At 40.0% G+C, this 19,214-nt stretch overlaps 2 protein-coding genes, 1 long non-coding RNA gene and 1 pseudogene across 3 annotated transcripts; 1 reads left to right on the top strand and 3 right to left on the bottom strand.

Annotated features, from left to right (window-relative positions):
• Nucleotides 1-351: 351 nt before the first annotated feature.
• Nucleotides 352-7,007, bottom strand: LOC119907210 (transmembrane protein 196). Its single transcript, XM_038724910.1, has 5 exons — nucleotides 6,628-7,007; nucleotides 4,452-4,508; nucleotides 2,259-2,394; nucleotides 1,284-1,402; nucleotides 352-1,130 (listed from the first exon to the last, which is right to left on the bottom strand). Exons 1-5 carry the CDS (start codon nucleotides 6,790-6,792, stop codon nucleotides 1,059-1,061), a joined length of 549 nt encoding a protein of 182 aa, XP_038580838.1. The 5' UTR covers nucleotides 6,793-7,007; the 3' UTR covers nucleotides 352-1,058.
• A 2,767-nt stretch (nucleotides 7,008-9,774) lies between these two features.
• On the top strand, nucleotides 9,775-10,476 carry LOC119908138. The gene is made up of 2 exons (XR_005445196.1): nucleotides 9,775-10,108; nucleotides 10,352-10,476. It is a non-coding gene; the product is annotated as an uncharacterized LOC119908138 (long non-coding RNA).
• Nucleotides 10,477-10,709: 233 nt separating this feature from the next.
• Nucleotides 10,710-13,105, bottom strand: LOC119907787 (annotated as a pseudogene).
• Nucleotides 13,106-13,902: 797 nt separating this feature from the next.
• On the bottom strand, nucleotides 13,903-18,076 carry LOC119908010. The gene is made up of 4 exons (XM_038725744.1): nucleotides 17,949-18,076; nucleotides 17,659-17,814; nucleotides 17,285-17,383; nucleotides 13,903-15,442 (listed from the first exon to the last, which is right to left on the bottom strand). Exons 1-4 carry the CDS (start codon nucleotides 18,051-18,053, stop codon nucleotides 15,143-15,145), a joined length of 660 nt encoding a protein of 219 aa, XP_038581672.1. The 5' UTR covers nucleotides 18,054-18,076; the 3' UTR covers nucleotides 13,903-15,142.
• Between the last annotated feature and the right edge of the window lie 1,138 nt (nucleotides 18,077-19,214).

Genomic DNA, 19,214 nt, shown 5'->3' with positions numbered 1-19,214 from the left:
GTCTGTGTAAATGCATGTGAGTGTACATGATATTGTTTTTCATTACCGTTTCTGCTTTTGCTATGTGAAGCACTGTATATTTAGAGGGTTTTTTTGAGTAAATCTTACTTAACTTGAGTGTGTGAACCCTGAGCAGAGCCAAAGGCATTACTGAGTTAAGCTGCAGTCCCATAGGAATGCTGGAATGCGCTGCCTTCCTAAATCTTGCTCCACATCGATTATGTTGACAGTGTGGTGCGCAGGTTGCCAATAGATGATATTGTATTGTGTGTGTGCGAATGAATAAACGCAATGCAAATATTACACTAAAGTCCACTGAAACAAACTATGCAAGATAAACAATCAGTCATATTTGTCATAGTTTAACTGAATTCACTTTTATAAGAAGCATTTATAAAAATATGTTTGATTTATAGGTACAGCTAGATTCCTGATATACAAGCATGGATATACAGTACAGTATATTGCGCATCACTGTATTTTCATATCAAAGCATACCATTATCAGACTATACATACAGTTTACTGTAGGCTATCTCAACATTGGCATTCCATAAACCCATAAAAAGACAGAGAGCGAGAATAAGGACATTGAGACTGAAATAGTCATAGCTCTTTAAAACAAGTGAATCAGCTGCATGCTTGGGTTGTGCTCATCACTTTGAGGCATCTGATTGGATAAAATCTCTCCATTAGTTTAAAGGTCAAATGATGTCACGCAGATGTTTGTCACCTGAATTATCACCCAAATGGCAGCTCTCCATGCTGGCTATGGTTTGAGTTGATCAGAGGGGGTTTGAATCCATGTTTGCATAATCATTCAGAAGCACAAAAACGCCTCCCTCTTGTTGTCAAAATGGGCTTCTTATACTACGACGGCAGAGTAAAGGGTTCCAATGCGAGAGACCTGACTTCACTCCCTGCAGTCAGGATATAGTTACTGTGTGTGCGCTGCAGGATATGTAGAAAGAAGTACATGCTGTATTTGTCATCTGATAGCAAGCGGTTTATGAACTGTCTCTATTTCAGTGTGTGCAAGTTCCCTTTGGTGATACGGCGTCACGGCGATGCTGTGGTGTGTCCATTGTAGGCGATCTGAGGAATGCCGTTACTGGAGTTGTCCAAGATCTCCTGTTGGGCGGACACACAAGCACACTTGATAACTTAACATACACCAAACCAAACTTTAAAATCTTCTTAGGTCATGAAACATACAATTTCCTGCAACTGCTGGAGCTAAAGGCCATACTGCTGACCAAGCTGACCAGTGCTGTCATGTCTTACCTTCTCGGTCATCTCATGAGAGTGGTGCAGCGAGTGCTCCCTCTCCAGGAACATCCTCTGCTGCTCCGAGCTGGCCAGGCGACAGGTCAGCCACGTGGATAAGGTACAGGAGGAGATCCCTGGACAAGACAGGAAAAGGCAAACCAGCTGGAGAAACAATGGAAGAATTCTTTATTTTAAAAAGAAGAGCGTGCTTTAGTATTTTATGTGTTTTCAGCCATGTTAGTGACGTGCCTCGAGAATGTTATTCTGTTGGTTGGTCCATCATTTTGGTCCAAACTGAAATGCCTCAACAACTATGGAATGGATTGCAAAAACATTTTGTCCAAACCTTCATAGTCCGAAGAGCATGAATGCTAATGACTTTGGGTTTGCCTCAACTTTTCATCTAGTGCCACCATTAGGAATTAAAATTTTTCTGCTACATTATTTTATGACCAAATACATGCAAAACAGATGACATTCCCATCAGCCTCAGCTGTACTTTGTGCTAGCTGGCAAATGTTAGCATGCAATCATGTTAAACATTATACCTGCTTTAGTATGCTAACATTTGCATTTAGCTCAAAACATAACTGTGCCTATAAGTGCAGAGCCGCTAGTGTGGCTGTAGACTTGTCAAGTCAGAAGAGGAGTGGCAGGAGACACACATTTTAGGGGGAGGACCCTAAGAACGTGTCTGTTGGGATTTGTGGAGGAACATTTGACCATGTCCTGTAATAGAGGTGGAGCTACGATGAGTGTGGTTCACAGTAATAAGATTTGGGATCATTCGCAGTATTGATAGATGACGAATAAGAAGTTTCTTTACCTTTATTTTAAACCTTTGAATACATCTACTCCTCTGAGTGACTTGAGCTAAGACGTATTCTAACAACATTCCTACATTACAGCATACACATGTCACATATTATAGACATTTACAAGTGTGTTCCGTTGTGTTGTGTTGCATCACATTTGTAATTTGTTGTTTACCCAGGCAGGCCAGAGTCATGGCAGCCAGATGGATCGAGTGCATGGAGTCTGGTCTTTTATTCAGCGCCCGAACAAACTGGAAGTTGAGGATCCCACCAATCAGACCACAGATACAGCATGCTGAAAAAAGGATCATCTAAGGGACGGGGACAGAGAAGGGTGGCCCATGTTAACGCACACGGCTGAATTGACACCCTATCAACAAAACCGTAAACAAACTGACAAAATGTGATGTGATGGGAGATATATAAACTACTACTGAGCTTCCATCTCCATCATTCTGCTGCTTTGGACGACAGCTGCTCTGATGAGTAATGTATATCAGTCAAAATAAATCTCATTTCCTATTAGAAAATTGGATTGCTCTCAAAGCACACTGTCTCTTCCAGAAATATTGCACGGCCTGTAAATATGCTTGCATCACTCGCTTGCTGTAATTCTGCTCCTGTGTATGTGTGTGTGCCTGTTAGAGGACTGGTGAGATTTTACTTTCAGTATTTAATCAATCATATTTTACGGATTACTTCCTTAGAATTGTAATATGTAACTGGAAAACCCAGAATGAGAATCTAATTTTTTTTCCCATCAGGAACTCATGGGAACGTGATTGCAGTTCCATTGCTTTGCAATTAGAAATAATAAAATCCAATCATTTCACTTCTACTCCCCGTTTGTTGTGTATGCGTGTGTGTGTGTGTGTGTTGTGTTCAGGTTCTCTTTCATTGTTCCCAGTACAGATGCCTTTAGTGCCTTTAACCACATGGAAACAGGCATCTCCTATTTCAGTCATTAACCGGTGAAGTGTGGAAAGTGGCTGGCAATGGTCCGGAGCCATACCAACTTAACGCAATCATAACCCCACAGGCTGACAAGGAGGGAGGGGATGGAGAGATTCAAAGCATGGAAGCGACTGGAGACATAAGAGCGATGGAAAAAGGGGGAAAGGCATGAGGATAAAGATGGCAACAGCAACAGTAGGTGGTGGATGGATAGGGTGAGATGGAGAGAGAGAAAGGTTGAGGAATGTCTCTGTTACAGAGGATTGTGCTGACATTGATCCATCATTAGTGCCCTCCCCGCAGGAGACAGAGAGAGTCAGAGAGAAACACGAGGACTCGCATGACATGCAGAGAGACTGCGAGGCGATCACTAAGCAAAAAAGATGGAAAGCGCGACAGAAAGAGAAGAGGAGAGGTGACTGCTTGTCTCCTCTGGTTTCCTCAGATGTCTTTTTCAGAGCACACTGTATGCACCTGCTCAGGAGGCGCACACACACACACACACACACACACACACACACACACACACACACACACACACACACACACACACACACACACAAGCACCTTTGGGTATTTGACAAATTTAGACAGTCTTTACTTTCCAGGGGTAGATTGTGCAGACCTGCTGTCGATAGACATACACAGAGCGTACATACAGTATATGTGTAACCTTCAGAGTGCATGGTTGTGTGTGGATTAATATTTAATGCCTGATGGGTGACAGTGCATAATATTATGTTGTCCTTAAAAAAAACTGTATTTGGTGTTCAAAATAAAAAATCTTTGAAAGGATGATTTTAAGCTTTTCAGTGCATAATAATGAATAATGATTTGGTTTTCATCTTCAGCATCTGAATGGCTATTTTGCCTCACCATCATCGCCAGTCATCTCAAAAATGTGTCTGAATTTTGTTTCCAGTTAGCTTTGGCAGCATGAAGTCTGCAACAGAGGACACTGATAAGCTGAACAGGCCCCAAAACTCAGGTAACAAAATCCACCCACCAGCACCTCTAAAAAGTTCGCTAATCAACATGTTATTTCTTGAGGTTGCTGCACTATTTCTTGGCCAGGACCAGTTGCCAGGCAACCGGAGGACACTCCAGAAAGTTAACAAGACATAGTTGGGCACATACTCAACAAACAAGACATAACGTATTCATCTATGGATTTTAGAGGTGCTGATAGGAGGATTTTGTTGCCTTTGAACACAGCCAGGCTAGCTATTTCCCCCTGTTCCCAGCCTTTATAGTAAGCTAAGCTAAGCAGATGCTGTAGCTTCATATTTACTGTACAGATGTGGGTGTGGTTTCGATCTTCATCTAGAGTGTGACCACATACTAATATACATGAGAAGGGACAACAAAAGAGGCTACTGGGAAACAACACATCTAAATATATACATATACTTACAATAAGACCTGTCCTCTTTCGAGCACACAATACGCCACACATCCCGCAGACCAGAAACTGGAAATAGACAGAGAGAGAACAACAATTGAGTAAATTAATAGTTTGAAAAGTTGCAGTTAGTTTGTCATTAAGAAGTCAGTTATTCAGATGCAATTTTCTCCCTCCAAAAATAGATTGTGTCATCGTGGGCGTCTAGGGGGACGCCATGTTGTCCTGGATGTCAACGATTCAGACTGAACTGGAACAGCACGGTGGTGTATTATACTGGCAGAGTGCACTTACAAGTGGGACAGCACAATGAGCTGCGAGCTGCATTGTTTTGCTGAGAGTGTTTGGGAGCAGTAGTGTGTATGTGTATGTGTATGTGTGTGTGTGTGTGTGTGTGTTGGCTTCCTCTCATTTTCAATCTAACTTTTAGTTACCTGTTATAGTTTTACATTAATTTATTGGTGTGATAGAAGGTGGAAGTCACCCCTTTAAGTTAAGCTTGAAGGTTTATTCTTTACCATTGTTATTTACAACTCAAGGTCCCCTTACTTGATTTCTTCCAAGGCTTTCAGCCCTATCATGCAGCCTTCATCAGTGGATGGAGTTTTCTAAAGTTTTTTTTGTCAAGATACTTTCAGTTAGTTTTCTTGATTGTATTGTTAGACTTTATATTACAGTTTACATTGAAATATGATTTTCTCAGTTTCACTTTTAAAATTTCCTAACATGTCTGTATCCTCTAATTTATTTAAATTGATACTATATAAATAAATACTATTGAAATTGGGACTGATTGGGACTTTTCATTTAGAAGTTACACACTACTGTTCACTGACTGTAACCAGATAATCTTCCAGTTATCAAAGGGTTGCCTAGTAACTCTGAACATGAAAAGCTCTTGAAATGTAGGCTACTGACAAATATCAGATATGACTTCACTTCCTTGTTTCAGCAGGACACTAAAATTATCATCAAAGATTGGTCAGCCAGTCTTAATGACTCTCAGTGCCTGAGTAGTCACGAGACACGGCTTGCTGAATCAGCACACAGCATTCAACAGCTATGAGGTTGAATGCACAGACATCACATTGCATAACACTTTTGCAGTGACTTCATACACAACACTATGGAGGCACACTCAAATATACAACCTATACAATGTGTTTTAGAAACTCCAAAAATCTTTCTTTAAGATTCAAGTTGCCTGAGCTCCAGACACTTAATTCTCAGCATCAGCTAAAAGACAGACTGTGATTCCTCTGCTGGAGCAGCAGCCATGAAGTAGCTGAATCAAGGTTATATATAGCTACTAAACTCAACTTTTTATTGCTCTGTAGCAATATCAAGACACTGAGGCACCGTACCAAAAGTAGACATATGCAGAAGAGTGAGAAGATGTCTAAGTGTGTAAAAGCTTTGACCATGCCATGAAATAGAGCAGCAATTCAAGCATGAATTAATGAGACTGATCGTTAGTTCCAGCACAGAGGCATCTAGTGGGCACAATGGCTGTGTGTGTCTCTCTAACATTGAATGCACAAACACATAAAGGACAAACATTTAGTCCACCTCCTGGGTCTTTGGCACGTATTGTGGAAAAAAGGGAAGGAGCCACAACTTGCGTCAGTTGTGGAGTGATTGATATTAGATAAACATCCCCCAGTATCAACAACAACAAAAAGCTTTTTACTGTGAAAACAACAAAAGGGGTGATATGAGTAACTTAACACAGTCTTTATCGGGAAGACATTAGAGGTTTTTAGAAAAAAAAATGCTGATTTGTATTCTGAGTGTTTTAAATGATATTTTGTCAAATGAATCTGAAATATTTCTAAGTTTAAAAAAATATATACTAGAACACAACTTCTAGGGGTAGGTTGATATCTTCCAGTCAAAATAAAACAATACTTAACCAAAGCAGAATAAATCATGCCTTTCCCTTTATAAGACAATCTACATTCATGTATTACCTTAATTGTAATACTTACTACATGGCCTACATGCAGCCTATAATGAATGTATCTAAAAAAAAACATTCCTCACAAAGGTAAGTCAAAATAGTAAAAAATGGCTGAAAAGATTGTTGAGTTTTAACATGTGCCTCTATACCCCACAACATCCCCAGAGATACTTATCCTCTCTGGAAGAAAATAATGAAAAGCAAGGATAAAAGTTGTGCAGGACGTACACAGAGTCCGCTCCAAACCGGGGACGCGTCGCCCTGCTGCGGCTTGTGCTGGCCCCGGACCCAGCTAATGCCCACCGCTCCCAGGACGATGCTCGCCACACCCAGGCCCACCTCCACCACGGACAGCAGGAGCAGGCTCCAAAGGATCTTGCGGCTGGAGCACATCCTGCCCCGGGCATCTCTCCAGCTCCAGCAGGAGGCAGACTGAGGGAGGAGAGAGGAGTTCGCTTCTCAGTGCTCCGAGGGCGGCGCGGCTCTACGGCTTCATGCCCGGCTGGAAAACAGCGGCTATCCGAACAAGTAGGTCCAAGTCGAGAAGAAAGGTTACAGGGAACCTGAGAGGTTCGGGTGAAGAGAGGGCGCTCCACTGAAGTTCCTCTGCTTGCTGAAGTGCCTGTGTGCCGCCTGGCGCTGTCCAGGGTACTTAAGCACCACTGCAAACACGCGCGCGCGCGCACGCACACTCACGATGCATGAATTAAGCCTCCGCCCCCATGTGGAAACATTCAAACACCACAGATGTAACATTATGAAGAAGTATGAGTATCCATGACAGCTCATTCAGCTGCTGATTAAATGGATTTAATTCCAGACTCTCGATCGGTTGAATAAACATATAAACTATGTGACTTACTGATATTTATGGCAATTTTATTTGTATAGCACCTTTTAACAACAAGGCAAATCTTCTTTACATCATGAAAAGGGCGGTTGGACAGGATATAAAACTAACAAAATCCTATTTATGCACTATTTATGACTTAAAACACACAAAAACAAGCTTAAATGGATTAAAATACAACAAAAAGAATTACAGTGCTGTGCAAAATATGACCACACAGCAGAAAATGTGATTTACTAAAAGCACTGCCCAACAGAAAAAGGTTAACTTAACTTGGAGAGCTGGAGCAGGTTGTAGCTTTTGTGGTGTGTTCCAGATAGGTGCATGAAATCTGAGTGATTCTTCAGCCATTAAAATTATCACTGCATTGGAATAAAAAGAAACTCTCAGCAGCTGCAAAGGTTTTATATGCAGCTTTTACAGGTCGGGACTGGCTTTGTCTTTGGGTTACTTAGGGAGATGACCGCCCCAAAACAGACTCACAGATATACTACATTGTTGTCATAGCAATTTAGACATGTGATTCCATTTAATTGTGAAACTGAATTACATATTGTGCCTCATTTACAGACTCACATGACAAAAGGAGTTATCCAGGCCTAGTTCAAGTAATTGTAACAGTGGTGTCTACAGTCTTTTATTGCTAAACAATGCATCATCTCATCCAATCTTACCTCCTCCTACAAGTCATGTTCTTGTTTCAAGTTCTAGTGCCAGACTCCCTCAACACTTACTTATGAAATCCCATACCAACATCATTTCTGGTTTTCGCTCCCCTCCCCTTCTTTCCTGAGGGAAGCTTTGGTGTAATTATGTTAACTTAATGATGCTGAACACCAAATCAGATCTGGATGATCCTCTGTAATCTTTACTCCATATCACCTCATAAATAGTTAAGCCACCTGGGATGTTATGAGTCACTACTTTCATTTGGGGTCACCAGGTAAAACAGGAAGCAAGTGACTCATTTACTGTAAGCCAAGGGCGTCACTTTCTGTTGAAAAGTGGTGGGGACATTTAAGGGCTCAGATTAGGGGTGTGACGAAACACTTGGTCCACGAGATGCAATAATGCATATTGGAGTCACGAGAACAAGACAACAAGATAGTTATATGTAATTTATAATAAATATTCATTGATGCAATTGGCTATTTGGTTGGGGGGTTCTCCCCCAGAAGATTTTGAGCATTAAACCCTTAATTTCCTGCATTCTGGAGACATGTCTGCACCAATTTATGGTGGAAATGTCTTTATTTATATGAAGGGGAAAAAAATCAGGTGGATTCAGCAAATAAAAATATTATAAAATATAATGCATTAATCAGTAGCTTGTTTTGTTAGCCTAAGTTGCTTTTTTTGGACAAGGCAGATCTGTTTCTTCTATATTTACATTGCATTTCATGTTTTCCTATTGTGCAAGTAAACCTTTCTCATATCATTGAAATTGTTATTTAACATTTCTAGTTGCAAGCTAATTTTCAGAAGACCTTTAGCAAGTGATTTCAAAACAAAGGGGACAAAATTAGCCATTTCAAAAAGTGGTGGGGACATCCCCACTGTAAATGACACCTATGCTGTAAGCCAGTCTGTTTGGTACCATATGGCTTAAATTTGACAAAATATTCTCTGAAAATGTTTTACCTCTGTTTGTATATGGAAAATAAGAAATATCAGTAACAGTATGGTTCTGGGTTTCCACTGGGTCTGCAATATGAAATATTTTAGAAAAGTCAAATATCCAAGAAGCCACAAACTAAACATGCAAAATCAAGCATGACAAGCTATCTAGAAATTAGTGTGAGATATACTCTAAATATAAACTTAATTGCTGTCATAGGGTGCATCTAATGAACAGTGTTGTCATTACATTTAATATTAATAATACAAAAAAGTTTAATAACATTTAGATCCATTATAATTATTTGTCATCGTGACAGTAATCACTTACATACTAACTTCAACATTCTGGTGTTTAATGGAGGGAATTAATTTTTTTGATTTGTAATTCTTGCAGTGTTATAAAATAACATTTAAAAAAAGAATTCAGCAGCAACATCTCTTTCCAGAAACAGAGAACACATCTTACAGGATAATCTATGGAACACACTGAAAATTAAACCAGAACAATGTGCATGTCAAAGAGCCACCAAAATAAAATGACGGTCAATTTCAGAAATTGGACCCTTTAATTATTTATAATGCGCACAGGATGATAGGTCCGAATACAGTTCAGTGAACAGTACAGCTCCAAGGCCCCTGTGTTTCAATCAAAACATCTTCTTTTATATCACTTTACAAACTCAAGCAAACTTAAATGGCTTTAAAACATGAGTCCGTCATGATTCGTCTTGTTGCCTCCCCAGTCCTAGTATGTTCTGTCTGTTTTCCCTCTCCCTTGTGTTTTTGTTTTATTATCTGTCTGTCCTGTGTTGAGTGGGTGTGGTGCTCCTGGCTCTCTCTCTCCTCATCAGGACACCTGTGGCTTCCTACTCACCTGAAGCAGATTCAGCAGTCACCACTGCTGTCTAAAGCCCCCGGCTTTCCTACCAGTCCTTGCTAGATTGTCATTTGCTATGGTCAGCCTTACAGTTTTTTTCTTGTGTGCCTTTTGTGGTTTAGATCTTAGCTTGGCTTTTTGTATTTTTGCTCCTGCTCCAGATACCTGCTACAGTCCTAGAAGCCCAGCCTGCCTGCCTGCCTGAACCTAATTGCCCGCTCTCAGTCCCAGTCTCTCAGAGGATTTCAAAGCACCATCACTACCTATTGTTTAATAAAACCTCTGTACCTGTTTCTAACCTTGCTTCCGTGTCTGGTCCTGAATCCTGGAAAGCCCAGCCTAACAGAGTCATTTGAATTGAGGTTGGTGTAATCTAAATTCTTATGCTAGCAAGAAGCTTTGCTGCTCCCTGTGGAAATATATGCACCACTGTCTTGTTGATGTCATGACATCTACAGTTACATTCCTAGCAATCATTTATTCTTTGTACAAGTGAATAGAAATATGGACAATGGCCCAAAGTTACAAACTGTTCATATTTATTGCTTTTGTTGTTTAATCAAAGTAACATTCATAAAGGTCTTTACTCTCTTCTACAACAATAGATGCTGTCCAGTGGAAAACTGAATATTTGGTGTATTTTTAGTGTTGCTTCGTGGTTTGAGGAAATTCTCCTACTCTGCAAAATAAACCATTTACATAAATAAACTATGAGATTTTTACTGGACTACAACGACATGCCTCACAACATTATATTACCAAGTACCTGTGTAGAGCCAAATGTTATATTTGTAACAATAAGAGTATTTCTCTGTACAGCATGATTCTAATTTGCCTTTTTAATAAGGAGGAACAGAATCACAATAAGAGCCACTTATGAAGATCAGATTAAGCTCTGCACTTGTTCATGTGCGCATGATGACAGGCCTTGCAGATAGCTTGTATCCTTGGTAAGATGACCTCTCACAGTATAGTTTGCAGCCAATTAAAGAATCTCATGTAAGCCTCGTTATCCTCATCCAGCATCAGGAGGAAGTCAGCCAGTGTTGTGGCATCAGTAAAGTCATTTACATGAATGAAGGAAGTGCCTGGGGCAAAATACTCATAGTTCCCTCTCAGTGGGTCCAAAACTATCAGCACAGTGCCAGCTGCCAGAGATCCATTGAACGCTTCTGTAATGTAATCTCTGTGAATTAAATTCTGTAAGGAAAGGTAGAATTTGCAGGTCCTGATAGGCAGGAAAAAGTACTCACTCTTCAAAAGGAGCCATAAAAGATGTCCACCTTGATGTGTTTCACAAGCTCACTGTAGTTGAATCTCTCTTATGATTTTGTATTGAGATCATTGCTATCCGCAGTTCAAAAAAGCAATAATTCCTTCTTCTCTCTGTATTCTTCTTGACAGTCACTTGCCAACAAATGTGAATATCTGCATCCTTCCTGTAGATCAATGCCCTGCTATCTTATGTGTGTTGGTAGGTGAGTCAGATTTAAATCAGATCTACCTCTGAAATCTGGCTCTAGGTGACGAGGGAAGGTTGGAGAAGTAATCGTGGGTAGGTCTGTGAAATACCAAAACTCTATGAGCTCTGGAGAATAAAGATCTGCCATCTGTGAGGTGGCACAGTCTTGAAAAGCAATCATTTTGTTTTTGGCCAGAACCACAGCAACATTACAGGCTTGTCTGTCTGTTGTGTCAGTGGTGTTTTGGGATGTTTTGTAAAAGTTGGCCCGCTTTGCCAGATGCCCTGAATGAGCTGGAGGAGGATGACATTTTGGAGATGGAAATTACTCATAGTACATTAAAAACATAACTATGATTCCAGCCAGGACGAAAATAACTGTCAGGGTAGCTCGTAAACCCCCCCAAAACTGGAATGGAAGCCATATTAAACCTGCAAGGAACAGAATACCGTGTACAATTTGCACTGGCAACACATTCCCTCAGCAAGAGAGTTTAAATGAGTCCAAACTTGCTGTTAAATCAAAAGCAGCAAAGCCATTTTGGAATTCTTGTCTAATTTACTTCTCTCCAAAATGTTCAACTATTCCATTAAGACTGGCAGTTTATCTCATTTTGGCCATCTTATGACAGCTACTTTAACGGCAAGATGTGGCCAGAATAATCAAGTATATTGTTTAAAATCTGTGTGTTAATGTGGATGTGTGAACAGCTATTATTGGGTTTTTCATGAAGAGTACCTTCTACCTAGGCCATGAACTATGGAAAAATCCTGGTCTCTTGACATTTGCTCTCAGGCAAGGCAGTTGGGCTGAATGAATTCTTTGCTGAGTTTATTTAATAAAGCACCTTACACAGAACAAGTCACAGAGTGCTTTACAAGAGTAAAATAATATAGTGTCATATCAATAGAGCCAACAATAAAACAAAAGCATCAATGTAAAATAGTAGCTTTATAATAATCATTAAAACACAAGCAACAACAACAGAAAACAGTAAAATAATCAATTAAACATAAGCAGCAACGTTTTAAAATTCACAGTCAGTCAATAAAACAGGCAGTAACGGACCTTAAAATACATACACTTGCATTCTTTAGATAGTGCATGGCAAGACAAAGGCCAGCTTAAATAAAAGAGTCTTCACCTGTTAAAAAGACTGCAGAACGTAAGTCTAAGGGAAGAGCATTCCACAGTGTTAAAGCCACCACTTGAAATACACGACCACCTGATGTTTTCAAGTGAGCACACAGAAGAACTAGTAAGTCCATCCATCTATCCATCCATCGTCAACCGCTTATCCTGTGTACAGGGTCACGGGGGGGCTGGAGCCAATCCCAGCTGACATTGGGCGAAAAGGCAGGGTACACCCTGGACAGGTCGCCAGTCCATCGCAGGGCCACAACTAGTAAGTCCTGGTTTGAAAACCTAAGTGGCCTAATGGTGATCTACAGTTGAAATGGGTCGGAAATGTACCCAGGTGCATGACCAAGAAGGGCTTTATATGTGAAAACGAACACCTAAACTGAATCATGAACCTGACAGCGAGCCAGTGTAACAATGACATTAATAGGTGTGATGGGACTTGTCCTGCTAGACCTGGTCAACAGCCTTTCAACAGCATTCTGGACCATTTGTAGACGGTCCCGAGATGACTTGCTGAGGCAGGTGAAGAGGGAGTTGCAGCAGTCTAACTGGGATGAAATGAATGATCATCTCTAGTTCTGGTTGTGGCATATCAGGTTTGGGTCTGGCAATGTTTCTTAAATGGAAGAAACATACGGGTCAAAGATTTGATATGTTGATCAAAGTAGATTGTAAGTAGATTGGTCAAACACCAAGATTCTTGAGGATTGACTGAACTGTTGACGAAAGTTACCCAATACGCTGAGCTGTCATGGAAGCTATGCTATCGTATGCAACAAAAAGGAATCTTATCTGTGTTAAGCTATAAAAAGTCCAGTCCTTAATGGCAGTAAGGCAGTTGTTCCATAACTTGGACCACTCAGTCAACAGATATGATGAAATGATTGATTAACGAAACAGAAAGATGTATGAGGCTTGCAGTTGCTGAATAGCATTGTGGGGAAACTGCAAAAGGGAAATCCGCCATAGCACCCAGGCATGACGGACCCCCTATAAACCTATGGAGAGGAAGAAGGAGATCAGGAGGCGGGACAGAGAAAGGGGTCAAGGGGAGGGATGCAGAATGCCAGAGCGAAGAAGAAGAGGTGGGAAGTGTGGGAAGTGTGGGTATTTATGGAAATGCTGGCAATGATGTGATTGATGTGTGGTCCTGCTCCTGAAACTCTGCTAATTAGCTCAAAATTTCAGCTTAGAAATAGGCCTATACACTGTTAAAACTGTTACTTGGATCTAACTCAATAAAATTAAGACAACATTTTCCAACTATTTTTTTCAAGTTTAGTGAACTAACTGATATTTTGAGTAAAGACAACTTAATAATGTGAATTTCAATGTATGCAAAAATATTAAGTAGCATTTTCAGAAAAAGCCAATAAATTGAGTACTATCAATGTAGAAAATATCATCATTTTATACACATTAAACTTAATTAAAATAGGTAACTTAAATGAAAAAAATAAGTAGATAATGTTCTGATTTATTAATTTTGATCAATTTACCCTCTTTGTTTTGAAAGTGTAAATAGCTTCAAATAAATAGTTGCTACTATGTCAATTTCCAACATTTATTAAATCATTGCCATATCCAAAACAGTAGCAATGAGCTGGACAGTATAAACATTGGTATTCAGGCATTCAAGAAAACATGCCCTCAGCAAATAAAGTGCAGGTTAGTGGAACACCTTCACAGTACAGTTCTGTGTACATAATGTTACAAAATTTAAAAATTTAAAATTAAAATTTAAAATTAAGTAACAATTTACAAACCAAATTCAAAATGAGCTGGATAGTGTTAACAATCAATAACATCTATTCATGCATTAAAAAAAGCATGACCTCAACTTATAAAGTGCAGGTTAGAAGAACACCTTCACAGTATATTTTACTATGTGTACATACATAATATTAAAACATTTTAATATCAAGTTAACTGGCACTTGCTATTTTTTTAACAATTCACATGCCATATCCAAATAGTGGGAATGAGCTGGACAGTATAAACAATCAAGAACTTCTGTATTCATGTATTAAACAAAATATGACCTCAGCTTGTAAATAGTAGGTTAGTAAAACACCTTAAAACGATAGTTCACTTCAAAATGAAAATTCTGTCATCATTTACTCACCCTCAAGTTGTTTTAAACCTGTATGAATTTCTTTCTTCTGCTGAACACAAGGAAGATATTTTGAAGAATGTTCTTCCATAGTCTTTTTATTTTTTTCTAATATGGAAGTCAATGGGTCCAGTTAACTGTTCGGTTACTGACATTCTTCAGACATCTTCCTTGTGTCCTGTAGAGGAAAGAAATTCATACAGGTTTAAAACAACTTGAGGGTGAGTAAATGATGACAGAATTTTCATTTTGAAGTGAACTATCCTTTTAACAGTACAGTGTGAACATAATATTGAAACATTATAACACTAACATTACAGGTCACAAGCATGACCATCTGACCTCAACTTGGCATAATACCTTCACAGCGTGTGTGAATATTTTGAAACATCTTTAGTCAAACATCTCACTGATCTCACCTACTGACCAGTTTTTAAAGTGCAGCTTCACAGCAGGTCTATTTTGTGTGTATAAAATATAATTACTTTTTCACACCAGGAAGTATGACCTGTGTACAGTATAAAACATGACAAGGATAAACCATTACAACACCCTGAATGTCCAATTATGTCCAATATAACATTGGACATAACACCCATTATGTCCAATGTATAATGATGTTGAACAGACAAAGAAAACAGCTGTTCACAAGTGCAGTGACAGTCATGTCTGAGTGCCTAGGCAAGGAGTTTGTTTTTCAGGGTCATGAACTTGGGGCTTGGTTTTGGGCGCAGTGTGTCAAGTCCCACGAAAAGTCTTTGAAACACCTCAAATGTTTTGGAAAGCTTGGATGGATACTCAAGATTGAGTGCATATGTCAACCCAAGCAGGAAGCAGCATGCTTTGGCCAGGTTTCCAAGATTGGTAAGGACTGGTATTCCCTCAATGATGATTCCTACTGCATCTGGCTCACGGCAGACATAGATGCTCATGTTCTTAATTTTCAGGTCCTCATGAACAATGGTCTCTGCGGCCCCCTTTTGAGATACAAGATAAAGTATTTAAGACAAACAATCTCATTTATTAAGAAAAATAAATAAATGCATAAATAATCCACTACCTGCCAAATGCTGGTTCATTCAGTTCACATTAAAGGGAAACGCTTGCCAAAATTTAACCTAGGCTATTTTTGTTAATCTACCAGAGTCATTCTTTCTTGTAAAAGCATAATTAGAATGGAAATGCCACTCTCAAGATTGACTTTTTTCATATGAAGTCGAAATGCCTTTTGAATGCTAGGGGCACTACAATGATGGCATAAAAATCACTATTTTTAAAACACTAAGAAGGCTCAACACAACATGAAACTGTACTTGAAGTGTCACCAGGGGCTCTACACATGGACTCGAGCATTGACAAAATTGTGTACCGTATTTTCCGCACTATAAGACGCACCTTCAATGAATGACCTATTTTAGAACATTTTTCATATATAGGGCGCACCGGATTATAAGGCGCATAAGATACTGCAGTCAAACGTTTGACTGGGTTTGCGTTATGCATCCACTAGATGTGCCAAAGGGAATGTAGCGAATGCGCGGCACCGGAGGTGAGGCGTTTTAGTAAGCGTGAGCGCGCTGGGGCAGGCACGTAACTTGCATTCGCAGCCTGACTCATGAGTATTCATGTGCGGCGGCTCGCTGACAGCAACAGCAGGCTGTTTGAATGAGACGACCCGGTTACTGTGAACAGGGAGCGCTTTATGAACATTCTGTGACGCGCGAGCAGCGCGGGGGACAGTGTGTCTGTTTGTGTGTCTGTTAGTAAGAGTGAGCGGTCACGTGACTTACACACATAACATGATTTATACGAGGTTGAACTGGCCGTGTGACAGAGCGGGCATAAGATGGACACGAGCGCGAGTTCACGGGCGAATTTAATAACGCAGAGCGTTATTAACCAATTGATTCATATGTAAGGCGCTCCGGATTAGAAAATTAAAGGCTTTTAAGTGCGCCTTATAGAAAGGTTTTGTACGACTCACTTTATCAGTGGCGGCTGCTGTTTCGTGTGCCTATGTGACATAGGGCCAGTCATTTGTTTGTGTCTACTAGAGTGCCAACCTGTGAGGAACTCTTAAGACAACTGATGTTTAGTTTTATGTGTCGCCTGGACAAGTCAGTGATTCATATTATTTAAGCGCTAGTTAATCCCTGAAAAGCTGTTATAGACACACTTCTAGGTTAAGACAACATTGGTGCAATACCCTGTAGATCATACATACATACATACATGTTTGTGTTTCTGGTAGCTGGAATTTTGTCAATCTCCAAATGCAATGCAACATGAGGAGAGTAAAGATGGAAAGCTCCTAAAGTTTGTTTCCATATAAATTGCCATGAGCTAAGTTATCATGCTTTTTATTGGAATTACAAGTTCATGACATTTCCTCATATGTAGTTCATTACATTCGGAGATCGAATACTTTTGACTGTCAAAATTCTAGCCACCGTAAACACTAACTGATAATGTGAGTCGCACAAAACATTTCTTTTTAGTAAACTGTGTGTACACAAACAATGTTGTCAATGCTCAAGTTCATGTGTAGAGCCGCTTGTTTTAAAACTAGCGATTTTGATGCAATCATTGTAGTGCCCCTAGCACACCCATTCAAAAGGCATTTTGACCTGAAAACGAAAATACGGTCAATCTTAAAAGTGGTATTTCCATTCTAATTATGCTTTTACAAGAAAGTATGACTCTGGTAGATTAGCAAAAATAGCCTAGGTTGCAATTTGGCAAGAGTTATCCTTTAACAGTCCGCACAATTTAAACATGTTCACCAGACTGACCCAAACCTGCTTTGAGACAATACTTACACAGTAATCCGAGATAAGCTCCTGTCCACTCTCTCCCATATACTCAAAGAGGCATCTCAGAGTGACATCTCTCTTCTTCACTGTAGTGGCACTTGGGTCCTAGTTAATAGAACAATAATGAATAAATTATTTTTGTTGGTAAATTCACTCCAACCCTGTAATTACTGTAGGTCTGTATTATTTTTTCTTTTTTATTCATTATAATATATTAATAGTAATAACACGAGACAATTTAGAAAAAAACTGGCTAATTAACAAAAAAACAACAACAAAAGAAAAACCACCCAGATAAGCAAGATGCTGAAAAAACTGAAAAACAAAACCACTCAATTGATTAATATCGTACCTTAACTTTGTAACCAATTTTTCCCTACCTGTATCAGATCCATCAACAACTTTTTGATGCGTTGACCAGTTGCTCCTCCCTTGGCACTAAAGAGTTCTAGGAGCTTTGGGGTGTATTTGTCCAGCTGTGACATAAACGTCGCTTCCAGGGAAACTGCAGTACATCTTCGGAACTCCTCGTTTACCTGTAAGACAGCAAATGTTTGACTTATTTAAGGGGGTTTAAAGATTAATCTACTATCTCATGTCCAAGTCACAATTTCTAAAAAGTTCTCAGAAGTGAGTAGTGTCAGCAAAAACTGAATGATAAGTCACTTACCTGGAATGGTTCGAAGAGGGCAGGCCATCTTTCCTTGAATTCTGCCACACCAGGAGACTTGGTAATAACTTCCTGTCTTCTCCAGCTGTATGTTATGGCCATCATATCATTTGTGCTCCTGACAGAGTCCTTTGACTGATGGGCAGCAATTAGGTCAAGTCTCAGATTCTCAAGGGTGTCATCTGTTTCACCATGTGGGTGTGAGGGCAAGTAATTCACCTCTGCCCTCTTTGGTTTCTTGACATTTTTAGCGGCTTTTGCTCATCACTTGACTTGTTTCTCAGTGAGTTTATCAGGAGTTCAGTGCTTCCAAGTGCTTTCCGTTTTGTCCGGTAGTTTCCACACTTATACTTTAGGCTTACCTGCCACCCATAAATTCCATTAAAAGATCCGGGCTCCTTTAAGCAGGGATGCTTTGCAACTAGTGCCTCTGCCACTGCACATCTCTGGGCATCATTGGGGTAAGCTGTGTAGAAAAACATGGCCTCTGCCAGGCGCTCCAGGATGTCTGATTTGATACTTGGTGATGTCATAGGGGTGCCATCTCTTAAATAAATCTCATTTCCTTGTCTTAAGGCCAGTTCAGTGTTGTGTGAGAAGGTTGGAATTGGAAACACAGCAGGCCATGGGCTCTGCCTTTCAGAGGGGGATGGACTCGGAATGACGGTATCCACTGAGTTCCCACTGAGACTCGTACACTCACAGAGAGAGCTGACATCAGAGGCATCTGGGGTGCTTTCCTGGGGAACAACGGTCAGCGTCAACTCCAGCGGTGTATACACAACTTTAAGTGTGCACTTATCTTTCAGCTCATTGGTAGATGTTAGGGTGAAGAAGTCATCAAATTCCTCATCTTTGTATTCAAGACTTATATCTGTGGGGATGGAAAAATGTTCTTTGACAGCTGCAACCAACTCATTCACAGTTGAGGGCATGCCACTGCTGAGAGTGAGCTTCTTGATTTCATGATCGATGAGGACCCGGAATCTCACAGTTTGCTCCATTTCTAAGAAGAGTTATGTTGGAGACAGATGTGGCGCTTCAATATCACCATTTGCTTTCCTGCAACAATATAGGCAGACAGAGGATATACATCAGTAAGGCATCGTTGCTCAACGAGAGTTATGTGGTCTGTCTTCTCCAGATAATATCCGCGATAATGTTCATCAAACCAGGATATCTGTGTTCTCACAATAAAATACACTCTTTCCTCGATAAGTGCAATTTGAAGAATCACTGCAAAATCAGGAAGACCTGCAGTAGAAC

Source organism: Micropterus salmoides, unplaced genomic scaffold (genome assembly GCF_014851395.1).
Source record: "Micropterus salmoides isolate LMB-PRFRI ecotype aquatic unplaced genomic scaffold, ASM1485139v1 Ms_hic_scaffold_17, whole genome shotgun sequence".
In the NCBI taxonomy this organism is placed as follows: domain Eukaryota; kingdom Metazoa; phylum Chordata; class Actinopteri; order Centrarchiformes; family Centrarchidae; genus Micropterus; species Micropterus salmoides.
The sequence above is the reverse complement of the archived record's forward strand: the minus strand, read 5'-3'. Positions and strand labels throughout refer to the sequence as shown.

Coding starts and splice junctions, on each gene's coding strand:
- LOC119907210 (XM_038724910.1), bottom strand. CDS start 6,792: ATGTGCTCCAGCCGCAAGATCCTTTGGAGCCTGCTCCTGCTGTCCGTG. Junction 4,509..6,627: donor CGGTTTGGAGCGGACTCTGT/GTACGTCCTGCA, acceptor GTCTATTTCCAG/TTTCTGGTCTGCGGGATGTG. Junction 2,395..4,451: donor GAAAGAGGACAGGTCTTATT/GTAAGTATATGT, acceptor CCCGTCCCTTAG/ATGATCCTTTTTTCAGCATG.
- LOC119908010 (XM_038725744.1), bottom strand. CDS start 18,053: ATGATGGCCATAACATACAGCTGGAGAAGACAGGAAGTTATTACCAAG. Junction 17,815..17,948: donor CCCTCTTCGAACCATTCCAG/GTAAGTGACTTA, acceptor GCTGTCTTACAG/GTAAACGAGGAGTTCCGAAG. Junction 17,384..17,658: donor TGTTGATGGATCTGATACAG/GTAGGGAAAAAT, acceptor TCTATTAACTAG/GACCCAAGTGCCACTACAGT.